Genomic DNA, 13887 nt, shown 5'->3' with positions numbered 1-13887 from the left:
GGACCGATCTGCTCTTTTGCGAACCTAGATTAATATCATTTTTTGCTTTTCATTTTACAATCCAATTTTTTCATCATCAAAATTTTGATCGAAATCACGAAAATTCTGTCGAAAATACGCAAACTCAAATAGGAAAAAATAGTCATATCGTAAAGTGAAATCAGAACTGGATTGTGTAAAGGCAAAAGAAGGCAGTTTTTGGACAGTTTTTAATAGTTGACCAAACCTAAAAATTTTTCAAAAGTCGTATTTTGAGCCAATTGGTAGCCAGTACCGAATAAATTCTATTTTATTATTATTTTTTTTGGTAATAGCTTTACAAAAAGTGCCCAAAAGATGTTAAATCACGTCTCAACAAAACGCTGACAAATCTTAAATCACGTCTCAACAAAACGCTGCCAAATCTTGTCGCTAAAATTGTTTATCCTTTGCTGGATTTAACTATTGCTGAGTTTCGTTGGGATAGTGAGGATTTCAATCAATGGCGATCTCTTAAGCGTAAGTATTATCAAAACGTAGAAATTGTTGAGTGGCTGTTAAGTGGTTAAAATAAAATCTCCACGTCGCAGCCAAATGTTTTTTTTTTGGTTGTCTATCAACCCTGATCCATGCTCGTTGACTGAAGTGAGACAACATTTTCCAGTCCAAAAGTTAGGCCAGTAATTGAACTTACGGTCCTAATTAGGAACCAAGTTATTTTTCGCAAACAAATGAAATCTTGATTTTGGTCTTCTACCTAGTGGAAAATGTGCTAAAACATCTGTGGACAATACAAGCTGAGCAAATTTTCAGTTGGTTCATCGATGAGGATGAGCGACGGAATTAATAGAGGAAATGATTCAGTTAAGTAAAGGACATGGAAATAAAAAGGCGACACAACACCTGCTGGCTAAGTAAGGTCCTTAAGCTAGCAATGGCAAAACTATCTGATTCTCCAAATTTCTATAGTGATATTACTTTTCTAAAGGGAAGAGAACGCAAACGTCAACCGGCACAAGCACGTTCTCAGCGAATTTTTGCAGAGTGTCAATAAACGAATTGAAGAGAATTATTTAGGTTATGTGTATTATTTTCTCAGGTTTTTTTGCACCAAAAAAGCGTCTTTGTTCCAAAAGTGCGTTTTAGTTTTTAAGTTTACCAGCGGAATAAATCAATTCTATTGATTAAGAGTAATGAACGTAGTTTGTACTCTTATGTAAATCTTGGTGATTTTTTTTTGTTTTTTTTTCTAGGAAGAAGCCTAAATATTTGTTCACGCCTTAGTTTCGTGGTTTGACTTTTGATTTCGTTTTAAGTTCACTTCACTTCCTTTGTTTACACTAGCGTCATCTTAGTGTATCATTAAGAACCTTCTTTTTTTCTAAACTAAGTCGCAAATATTGGTGCCACTTTTCGGGCACCATGACAGCTTTTTGATAGAACGTGCTTTGACTTTCGAATAGTAATAAGTTAACACAATTGATGCACTTGTAATTCATCAAATGAACCGAAAAAAGCTATTTGTTTCAAACAACATAGCAATAATAAAAACTCGATTTCAGTAATTTTCTAATTCAATTTATCCAGTTTTATGCGTTGCGATTTGTTACAAAGTTAGTGTGGTTGTCTTCAATTTTTATATTCCAATTTAATATATGGAATATAAAAATTGTGTGTATTTGTATTTGCAACTCGTACTGGATTTGTATTTGTAACTCGTACTGGAAACTTTGAAAATTTAAAGCCAACCTCACTGACCCTCGTCAATTAAATGCGGCTTTATTTACCATGTTCTTTCTGGTGGGGCAAGTGTGTTCCTGAGTTTTTTGGTCCAATTTTTTCTAAAAAATTTCTAATGTATCAATTATTTGTATTTGTATCAATTACCGGTTGATTTTCCGCTATTTTTCCTTAAAAAAAATTTTTTTTCTATGATTTTGCATAGCTCAAATTTTTTAAAACCATATAGCAGTACTATTTTTGGATCTTGTGTTTTGAGATTTTTTGCAGCGCTTTTTCAACCAATTAAAAATTTGTTTCGAGATTTTTATTTTTTTCGAAAGTTTTTAGAAAAATTTGATTTTCAAATCAAGTTCCGGTTTTTAAGTTTTCTAATTTTGAATTTTTGTTATACGCTATTTACGTTTTGCTCGATTTGCAGTGGTGTAATATTTTTTTCCTGCAATTTTTGAAAAGTTTCATCGCTTATCTTATGAACAATTAATGCAGTGCAGTCAAGTTAGTTGAAGCTGGAATAAAATTTTTGCTTGTAGATTAAAAAAAACTCGCGAAACAACTTTAATTCAACTTCTCATTTTTTTAACTTGCAGCTTCCTGCATCGCACGTGGCGCGAAGCTTGGCTTCACCCTGTGTTACGAATAAGTTGAGCAAGGGTATTTAAACCGAGTAGTAGACTATTTTCCGTCAACAACTTTTTTCATTCAAAGAATGTAGAAATTAAACATTAAACAAGAACGAAAAATTCATCTTCCTTCAATATTCAAAGTAAAATTCTCAATTTTATAATACACATGGTTGCCTAGTCGTAAAATATCTGGCTTTTTGACGCAGATCGAATCCCGCTGGTTTGTTTGGCTCTAAACGTTGTTATTTCTGGCTTTTTGCTATTCGTCCAAGGTCTCGACGGCCTAGCTTGGGTTTTTTTTCGAATATTCACCTTGATCTCATGTTCTAGTCTTATGTTATAGGTTTGACAATTTCATTCATAATCGTATTAACGAATTTTACAAGATATTTTTTCAAAAGTCAAAAAATGTTAAGGTAAAAACGTCAATCTTGATCAAAAAGTTTTGTCGGCTTAATTCCGGTCCGCTTTTTTGTAGACGGTAATTTAATAATTGTCTCATCTGTCGTCTCTCCCCTCATCGCCACACAGAAGCGGCTCATAAGCTTTTCCACTATCTGCGCTGCTAAGCATGATACCTAAGTTAACTAAGGCTTCCATAAAAAAAGCGCTAAAGCCCTTGGTATTTAACGGGTTCGCTGCTCTATAATAGTTCATGGCATACATTTTGTTTCGGCGCAAATTTTAATGTAAATGCATATATTTCTTCTGACTGATCAGAAGAATTGATTGCAGTGCTTTTAAGAATTAATCGGAATCTGTTTTGGATTAATAAGGACCCTTGATGTTTTTCAAGAATCTGTATCAATTGAAAAGGATAAATTATTGTACCACAATTGACCATGAAGAACTGAGGTCGACTTCATTAATGGATAGGCTGTTTCAAAGATTGTCTCAGTTCTTTTTTGATCATGGAGCAGTTTGAAAAAATGGTATCATCGTAATTGAAAATCGGGTTGAATTCATTAAATTTCAATGTATGAGTTTTTGTCAAAATATCATGTTCGTTTTTGATTCTCAACATTATGCTTCTGTTGAAATAGTAATTTTTTGTAAAACATAAATGCTCATCATTTTTGCCAGTTAGCGTTATTTGAACAGAATCGATTATATCCGCTTCTTCAAAGCACATTTACTGTTTCCTTGACGTTAAACAGATTTTTCCCATAAGTTTTGGTAATCAATACCCTGAACTGTAATTTGAAAGATATTGAATCTGCATTTTCACTAATGCGTCACCTCTAGAAAATTGGCAAAACTTAGTGACTTTTACTGAGAAAATCAACGTGTTGACCGAAATTTGGCTCTTCATCTGCGTGCATTTTAAGATATCGAAAAAATTCTTCCGCTCATTTAACTGATCATTTACGTATTCGGGTTAAAAATTTTAGGTTTTTGATTCATCAGCGTTTAATGTCAGCTTGTTTTGTCTGAAGCTTTGTGCTAATTTTTCAAAGCAGCCTGTCGTTCAGCATGCTCAGTTTTCATCTGTGTACATGTCATAAATACTGTGTCGTCTGGGTACAGTGTAGATTTTGTGTTTTCCTGGTTTGAATTGATTTCGCTTCAGACAAGCAGTGGACCATGAATAGATCCTTGGGGAAAACCGAAGCGATTAACCTTAGCTTTGAATTTGGTGTTCAGGGCTTTATACTGCTTCCGATGACTCAGATGAGATTTTTTTAATCTGCAAATCGGACCTACCTCGTAGTCCAGAGGACTCGCACTTTTCAACAACAGAGTGATCTGATAGGTCGACTGCTTTTCAAATTTATGTCTGTGTAGTGTGTCATTTTTGTTTGATCGTGAAAATGTGTCTTATGTGTTTGATAAGTGAAACAATTGCATCAACTGTTGCTCGACGTAACAGAAAATCAAACTGATTTATGGCAATTAAGTCAAGTTTATTGAATGATATTTTGCTGTTGTATATAAGTCTTTCCAGGAGCTTTCCTAGCACTGGCAACAAGGCTATTGGTCGAGTTTTTGATGATTTGCCTGATTACCCTCTTTATAGACTTGAAGCAGTTTAGCTGCTCAAGGCAATCTGAAAAATAGCATCACAAAACAATCTTGGAACAATTTTGTTAATACTGGTGTATTAGCCCATTTAACATATTTCAAAAAGTAGTCATTTCTCCGTTGACAGATTCTAATACTTACAAAATTTCCTCTTGGCCAATAGTTATCAGATACATTGAATGTATGTACTGTTCCAGAGTTGGCAATCTTCATAAAACGTGCGTACCATTTTTTCGCCAATACTTAGAAAGAATCCATTAAAACAATCCAAATTCATTCCGGAAGTCTCAACGGTTTTTTTTAGTCTTATCCCTCCTATTTTCGTTTAAATTTGAAAAAAAAATTGTTAGTTCCATCTGTCTTAGCTGATTTGTCTAATTTTCTATTGTGATGTTTTTTCATTTTGCTTCAAATTATTTATTTTACGTTTTGACACATATTTTTTCTGTCTTCACTATGATTATACAATGGCTTCTGAAGATTTTTCTTACAGAAGCAGTATTATTTTGGTTATCTATCTACAGCTTACATGTTTTAATTTTGGGTTATTTTTGATATACGGGTTGATGGGTTATTTATGATTCAGATTCTCTGCGAGACTTCTTTGCAGCTCTTCAAAAGCGTTTTCGGTATTTTTTTTTTCATTAAAAATCTCTATATTTTTTGTTTCATCATGATTCGCGTTGTTTATCTGCTCCTTAAAATTGGGTTTTCTAGGTTGAGCTTATTTCTGGACACTAGTCGTTCTTTGCTTCCGTTTTGACGTAAACCACCGTTCGTAAGTTTAACTGCGTAATGATCAGTTAAAGACGTTTGTAATTTTTCTATTCTTCCGTCATGTCATGGCTTTTATAAAAAATATATATGCAAGTTGTTGAAGTGTTGGTTTCGTCTGTAGTTTTCTCCAAATTCAGCAAAAATAAACTATTTCCCGAAAGATTGCTTAACAATTTAGCCATTTTTTTGAGCTGAAGTTATAATCAAATCACGATGTACTATGGGTTTTATTTCTCGTGCAGAATTAGAGAACCCAGATGAATCTGCAATTTTGCTAAAGTTATTTTGTTGGCTGATGAGGGGCGAGTATAAACTATTGTTAAAACAGAAGAAGTTTTTTTGTATATTTTGGACAATCATAAGAACTTGTAACCCATACTTGTAATCCGAACCCATTAACTTGCCCATAATTTACTTTTGGTCTTCCCTCATATTTACACCAACCCAGCCTCCCCTTTTTTCTGCAGCTTCTTTCAATCCAATTTAAGCCCTCAATGCTAAAAATCCTGCTATCTTGGCTATTTTTTTTAACCAAGTCTCAGTTAAGCATATTGCCACTGGCGTTTCCTTAAAAATGTAATGTGAGCTGAAACTTGCAGATTATCAACATTTTTCGACAGCGAGCGAATTTTTTTTGCAAATTGAAAGAGGGCATTTTTCCAACTTTTTAAAGTTCCTCTCTCCGATATGTCCTTGTCGACCCTAATAACCTTTCTCTCAGGGCTTATGCTTTTTGTATTTTTAAAATTTTTTAACTCCAAACGTTTTGATTGTAGATATGTCTGCTTGTGCGGTTCAAATGAAAAACTAAAAATTAATTCAAAACTTTTTCATTTCTCAGTATTTCTTTTCTGTTAGTTATTTCAAACTTTCTTAGTTGCTTTTGACGAATAACAAATATAGAATGAGCGAAAACAAAGAAAGAAAACATCATAGAAAATGAATACAAAAAACTTTAAGGCGTTTTTGATCAAATTGCACCAGGATGAATTTGTGTCGATCTTGCCTTTTTGAAAATAACACTTAATAAAACTTCATGTTTCAAAGCCTCCTAGATGTACCATTGTCTTGGTCTTAACCTGTCGCGAGCACTAAACCTGTCGCGAGCACCAAACCCGCCTGGCCTCTTTTTTAAATTCCTTATTCAGTTGGGATGGGAGAAGCAGTGTCGAAGTAGATTTATTTTACGTTGATTTTTTTTTGTTTTATTAGTAGAATATTTTATCATACATTGCGCTATCGGCCCATTGATATCGTTTTGCTTCGTTTCTAAATGGCTTATTGACAAGTTGAGTGCATCGTGAAGAAGTTTGAAGGCTATTCTAGAAAATGAAAATTTACAAAATATATAATGTTTTCCATCTAATCTAATATCTATAAAGCGTCAAGCAACTTCAGTGCATCTTACTGCCGGGTTTAGTTGAACCTTACAGCAGAAGATTGAACCGAGTAGTTTTTGAGATTTGAGCTTTTTAGTATAAAAAGAATTGAATTTTTTTTCCGTTCAATTTTTGAAATAAAATGCGTTGTTGGATTCCCTCGTCTATTGCTACGGTTGCCGTTATTTTGCTGTTTTCTCATTTATTTATATATTCAAAATATTCACGATCCTTAATTTGTTTGAATTTTAAAATTCGAAATTCCCAACCCTGTAATTTGGCGCTGTCAAGACAATATCAAGGGTTGTAAATCTTGCCTCCAAATATGAACGCTCAAACTTTTTTAGTTTCCGATATATGCCCTTTTTATGATTTGTCGAAAATTCAAATCACCGGAGGTGCGCTACACGCTAGTTTGTTTGATTTTTGTTTTTCCTTGTTTCTCGATTAAAATCAAACGCAAAATAGTTAATTAAACAAAATCTTTTTAATGCTGTTGCTTATACTAATCTATTTAAGCTGTGTTTAAGAAGGAACTTCAAAAAATGAAATTAAATTACTTAATAATTAAACAAAAACGTATCCAACTAATTTTCTTTGCAACCAGCGTAATTGCCCCTTATTTTTCGTATATTAATTCAGTTAGGCAGCTATCGAAAAGTAAAAAAAAAATTGCAAGAAAACATTTATAAAGGTTACGAGCTCTCTGTTTAATTCAAAGAGCTTCAAGGCCATGTTCTGTTCTTGGAAAATCAAAACTTGATGAGTGTTTTTTTTTAAAATCTGAATCTAGGTCTGGACAAATCGTGTATAGGTCTTGGTGATTTTTTTTCGGGAAAAAGGCTTATTATTTGTTCACGCTCAATTTTGATTTTTCGCGGTTTGACTATTGATTTTTTTTTTCAGTTAACTTCATTTTTTTTGGTAAAGAAGGCAAACTCCATTGAGCAGCAAAAGTATGAAAGTCACGAAAAACGTAATTGACTTCTATTTTCGAAAATGGAATTTAAATATCAGATTTCCCAGCGAAATAAAAGTTTTACCTTTTGATCCAGTTTTCTCAAATTGGGTTCATTTTATCAAAAAGTGAATGTCAATTCAAAAGTCGAAGGTTTTTCAAAAAAACAAGTCAGTTTTTTTTTCAGTTCCGTTCATGCCTATTTTCCAACTCTCTGTTAGCTATGTTTCGTAATGTAAATCCTAAGTATTTCGGCAACTTGGAAATGATTCCATTGTTTCGGATAATTTTAGCTCATTGGGTCTCGACTTCATTTCTGTCGGCTTGCTTTCCTAATGAAAATTTCTAATTTTCCCTAATTGATTGTTTTTAAATTTGACTAGGTATTTTAGAAAGCTTAAAATCAACTTCTCCGACTCGCTTTAAAAAACTAAATATAAACATAAAAAATTTCCTTTTTCAATTTTTTCTTTTTTCTTACAGAGATAGATTTGTTGCAAGTTGTAGTCAAACATCTTTGAATGGCATGCTGTTGGTTTCATGATTTTTGGTAAGATAATTGAAATCATGAGTTTATGCGGATATAATTTTTCAATCAGTTTTTTTATTAACTGATTTTTGATGGATTTAAATGCTTTGTAGCATTTTTACTTGCTATGTTAATCGTGTTATGTAATAGATTCGAATTGAGAAAGCATTGTTTGCGAACATATCAGTTAGCAATTCAGAAAAAAAAATTTGCTGATAAGTTCGCTACACGCTAGTTTGTTTGATTTTTGTTTTTCCTTGTTTCTCGATTAAAATCAAACGCAAAATAGTTAATTAAACAAAATCTTTTTAATGCTGTTGCTTATACTAATCTATTTAAGCTGTGTTTAAGAAGGAACTTCAAAAAATGAAATTAAATTACTTAATAATTAAACAAAAACGTATCCAACTAATTTTCTTTGCAACCAGCGTAATTGCCCCTTATTTTTCGTATATTAATTCAGTTAGGCAGCTATCGAAAAGTAAAAAAAAATTGCAAGAAAACATTTATAAAGGTTACGAGCTCTCTGTTTAATTCAAAGAGCTTCAAGGCCATGTTCTGTTCTTGGAAAATCAAAACTTGATGAGTGTTTTTTTTTAAAATCTGAATCTAGGTCTGGACAAATCGTGTATAGGTCTTGGTGATTTTTTTTCGGGAAAAAGGCTTATTATTTGTTCACGCTCAATTTTGATTTTTCGCGGTTTGACTATTGATTTTTTTTTTTCAGTTAACTTCATTTTTTTGGTAAAGAAGGCAAACTCCATTGAGCAGCAAAAGTATGAAAGTCACGAAAAACGTAATTGACTTCTATTTTCGAAAATGGAATTTAAATATCAGATTTCCCAGCGAAATAAAAGTTTTACCTTTTGATCCAGTTTTCTCAAATTGGGTTCATTTTATCAAAAAGTGAATGTCAATTCAAAAGTCGAAGGTTTTTCAAAAAAACAAGTCAGTTTTTTTTTCAGTTCCGTTCATGCCTATTTTCCAACTCTCTGTTAGCTATGTTTCGTAATGTAAATCCTAAGTATTTCGGCAACTTGGAAATGATTCCATTGTTTCGGATAATTTTAGCTCATTGGGTCTCGACTTCATTTCTGTCGGCTTGCTTTCCTAATGAAAATTTCTAATTTTCCCTAATTGATTGTTTTTAAATTTGACTAGGTATTTTAGAAAGCTTAAAATCAACTTCTCCGACTCGCTTTAAAAAACTAAATATAAACATAAAAAATTTCCTTTTTCAATTTTTTCTTTTTTCTTACAGAGATAGATTTGTTGCAAGTTGTAGTCAAACATCTTTGAATGGCATGCTGTTGGTTTCATGATTTTTGGTAAGATAATTGAAATCATGAGTTTATGCGGATATAATTTTTCAATCAGTTTTTTTATTAACTGATTTTTGATGGATTTAAATGCTTTGTAGCATTTTTACTTGCTATGTTAATCGTGTTATGTAATAGATTCGAATTGAGAAAGCATTGTTTGCGAACATATCAGTTAGCAATTCAGAAAAAAAAGTTTGCTGATAAGTTGGAGAATTTATTGTTTTAAAATGTCAAATTTAGTTGCTTTCCGCTTCTTTTTCTATAACACCTATTGTTTTTCTCTTGCTCTATTGTGTTCAATTTTCCCTATTCAGTTAATTGTTGATATTATAAAGACTTTTTTGTATGTTTTTGATTTTATACCCACCAAACTTTCCTGTTAGTCAATAAAAGAAAGAAATAATCGTCTTTTTTGACTGCATAGCTTTATATTAATTATTTTCCTAGTTTATTTGGACTTTCTAGTAATTCAGCATTTTCTTTTCGTTATATTTGAAGTTTTTGTTGCTAATTTATTCAAGTTAGAATTCTTTTACCCCTGAGATTAACAAAGTTTTTGCAGCCAGGTACTAGACTTTTTTTGTAAACAACTTCGTTCACAGGACTCATCTGGACTTATATCCTGGTGGTATTTGGTTCATATGAAATTTTAGCATTTCCGGATATTTTTTTCAATCTCCAAACTTTCTGTTCTCATTAAGATTGTCAGACTAATATTTGTAGGCTTTGTTGAGTTTATGCTGTAGGCTTATGCTTTGTTGAGTTAGTTGCCACATTGAATCATGTTTTACTGTATGTGTTTTTCCTTATAGTTGCTTTTAGGTTATTCTTGCAATTTGTAATTTTATTAACCCTGAATTCAATAATTTTTTTCACCCTTAATGATTTTTTTTCAGCTGATTTTTTTTCACCAGATTTTGGCTGGTATTTTTCAGGTCGTTTCAAGGGAAACACAATTTTCTGCTCCCCTCCGAATCGCACAAAAATTTTTGGGTCAAACATCTTGCTTTTGGTTCTACTGGAATTTACTCAGTTTTTGTCGGCTCAGTTGCCGCTCAATAATTGTTTTTGAATTTTCATTAAGTACCGTTAATTGTGTTTTTGGACGCGTTTTTAGCATATAAAAAATCTTTCCAGACAACATTTTGAAATTTTTTTTAGTTGTGGTTTCTTAGACCTAGTGGCTTATCTTTTCTGTCTGCTAGCTTGAAATGCTATTTTTATGTGGTATCGCAAGTGTGAGCGAAGCTCCGCTTCGCTGTTGTCTAAGTTTTTTGGAACATCGCTCGAAAAATCCAAAAATTCTGTAAATTATCAGCTTTATAAAAGTCGCATTTTCGGACTATCGTGTTTCTGATTACTTTGATCGGCTTAGTTCCTCGGCACGCATTTTTGTTATTATTCAGCTATTTTAATCATTGAATAGTACCATGTCTGAAATTTTCTTTGGCCAAGTAACTGTTCAAGTTATTGTATATTTTTTGCTTTTATTTATTTTCGACTTAGTTAAATTAACTTCGGATTGTTATATCGATTTAGTTGCCTCTTATTACGTCGTTTGAAGAGTAAAACAAGATTTCTATGCATTTCTGGGCATCGGCAAGACATAAAACAGAAATCGTTTTTGCTCCATAATTTTTCCCGGCTCAGCATATTGTCTCCATAGTAACCAATAGCGGATTTGGGTTAACTCTGTCTATTTTTCCAAAAAGTGCCTAAAAACGTCTTTTTGCTCTGGCATGTTTTTAAAAAAAATTGCATGTGGCGCAGAAAATGTTGTCTAAATAGTGTCTTTATCATGATTTGGGAGAGCTCAGAAAATCAATTTGGGAGAGCTAAGAAAAAGTCGACATAATTTTTGAAAATCATAGATCTGCTCCTGATAGTAACCGTTCGATAAATTTTGTCTAACTGTTTATTTTTTGCTGACTTATTAGCTAGCGACAGGTTTTCATTGAATTGAGTTTTATTTGAGACAACCGTATGAACACTTAGGTTGATATTTTTCTGAATTTTTTCAATTTTTTTGACTGGCTATCGATTGCTGCCGTTATATATTTGCGTTGCATCGTAAGTTTTTATGCCTCTCACATATTCAGCTGCTTGTCAGATATTTTGCTCACTGCAATTCGCAGTGATGGGCCAGGTTTTCATCGCATCTGTCTCCTGGTTAACTGACTATTGGGTTGAATCACATGACCGATTTGGAATCTTATTCCCGTTGTTTTACAAATTCAAAATTTTTTGTTTATTCAGACTCTGTTCGCAATTAACATTTTCTTCTAAGCTTAAGCATGCTTTAAGTTTTGTTTTGCAAAGTTTTGTTTTGTTTTGTTATTTTTTTTTGTAAAATCTTCAAACAGTCATAAAAAGATTTGAAGCCCAATAAATTACTCAAGAAAGATGAGCGAGCTAATACACGAATGTTTATACGGAGAAACAATTTGATGGGAAATTGGACTCCTGTTGTAAGAATTTGAAAAATTTTCAGCATAGACCAGATATTTGCACATTAAACAGATATTCTTGTATTGCATTAACTGTTAAGCTACATTTTATAAAGCCAAAAAAGCCTTGAACTGAATACTTTGTCGTCTGTAGAATAACTGGTTACCACCTGGCTTTAAGTGGTATTAAGAATTTTTGCCCTTTTATTGCTAATTCGCACCTCAGAATTGTGCTTTATTGGGTTTATTTTAGCTCTACGTGCACTGGACATCTACTTGATTAGCTATAACTCACATGGAGCTCCTTTCATCAGAGCTTCTAACCTGGCCAGTTCCAGTGGGGGTTCTGGAGCCCCCCGGATGAAGGAAGAGAAGGAGATCCTCGAGTGGTTCTCCCACATATTCACTTCACAGCCGGTGAACATGTTCACTGAAGTGTTCACGGAGTCCATTGATTTTGTTGTGCAACGTCTGCAACAGGTGAGATGGCGTGTGCTGTTGGGGGGGTTATACTCTGGAGTATAGTGGTTTGCGCCGCACTCGATAATTGTGTGCCTCAAATCGACATCTCTCAGCTCACAAAAGTGAATGTATGTTTTAAATACGCTCACGATAAGCAAACATTGTAGACAACTGAATTCTACTTATCAAATTACTCAGTTTTATGCAGCAGCTTTCAGCACCAACTTTTTTTGTTCCGACCATTTGAAAAATGTGAGGAACTTGGTATTCGGGTGTGTTTCTTTTTTCTTTTTTTTTGTTTTCCACGCAAAATTAGTTACCACAAGTAATCAGGGGAATGGGTCGAGTGATGTATCATATTACAGCACTTTTAGTGGTGATTGAAACGACATAAAAATATTCGAAAAAGTTTTCTCAGCTTCGAGAAACACCGGTTTGAAATTTTTAATTTTTGATCTAATTTCGAGCGAATAAGGTGAGCGAGCAGGCTTATTTTGAAATTCACTCAAAAAATTTGCCACAAGTAATCATCGGTGTGGGTGGAGTGATATTTCTTATTAAAGCCCTTTCAATCCTGATTCGAACGACATTTAAAAAAAAATATCGAAAAGTTGTCCCATTGTCGAGAAAATCCGGTTTGAATTTTTAATTTTTGGTCTAATTTTGAGCGAATACGGTGAGCGAGCAGGCTTATTTTGCTTTTCAACCGAAATTGTTTACCTCAAATAATCGTCGCAATGGGCGGAGTGACTTATCATGATAATCTTTTTGATTTTTTTTCAGTCATTTTTCGACAAAAACCGTAGCCTGATTTGTTTGTTTTACTGTGACTGTCGAATATACCTGAATTTGAGGTTTTCTTCTGATCCTATTATCCTACCACGCACGAAAAACAAAACTAATTTGAAAAAAAAGTGGAAATAACTTCATGTATATTTTTTGATAATGACTTGTCTCCAGTTGTTTTATTACGGGTAGTATGGAAAACAAGACTGCTCGTTTATCAGGGCAAAGCCCTGAATGTTCCGACTGTCCCTTAGTTTATATCGAATAGTTTTTGGGAAAAGAAAATATTGAAAATCTATAGATTTTTGACAAAATCTAAGTGTGAAATGTTGAAACGTATGAAATTAATACAACCGATCCGATTAGCTAGCCTTAATTCAATTTGGAATGATTTTGGGGGAGGGTTCTCATGCTTGAAGGACCGAATGCTTGAAAAATTTCAACCAATCAAAATCGCTAAGCGTTTTCATTGGCTAAATGCCTTTCTCACAAAATCGAAGCCAATATTAACAGAAAATGTATTAAATCAGTGGAAAATAATCAAAAACATTACAAATTGCGGGTTACAACCGCAATACTATTCAGATAATCATCAAAATTAATGCGGTCAAAATCATAAGAATTTTCAGTCTTGAAAACTCGTCTGCTTATTATCTAATCGGTCAATATTAACACTAATGACTTGGATTTATTTTCTTACTTTGAGATTTTCGCGATTTACTTTGAGATTTTGAATACTCGATTCTGATTGGCTGAAAGTAAGCTAAAATTAATTTCAAGCATTCGGTCCTTCAAGCATGAGGGACGCCACGATGATTTTGTTGTGCGGGATAATTCGCCGCGCATAAATAATTCGCGTT

General features: G+C 33.1%; 1 protein-coding gene across 1 annotated transcript in view; it reads left to right on the top strand.

Annotated features, from left to right (window-relative positions):
• The window catches only part of LOC134844989 (transformation/transcription domain-associated protein-like), an 87094-nt gene that overhangs the window by 26235 nt on the left and 46972 nt on the right, over positions 1–13887 (top strand). Inside the window, exon 9 of the mRNA XM_063861817.1 lies at positions 12033–12259. Within this exon, the coding sequence (XP_063717887.1) occupies positions 12033–12259 (227 nt within the window). The remainder of the gene's footprint in view (positions 1–12032; positions 12260–13887) is intronic.

The sequence above is a fragment of the Symsagittifera roscoffensis genome, chromosome 4 (genome assembly GCF_963678635.1).
Source record: "Symsagittifera roscoffensis chromosome 4, txSymRosc1.1, whole genome shotgun sequence".
Lineage (NCBI taxonomy): Eukaryota > Metazoa > Xenacoelomorpha > Acoela > Convolutidae > Symsagittifera > Symsagittifera roscoffensis.
Note: the sequence above shows the minus strand (reverse complement) of the source record. Positions and strands in the feature narration are given on the sequence as shown.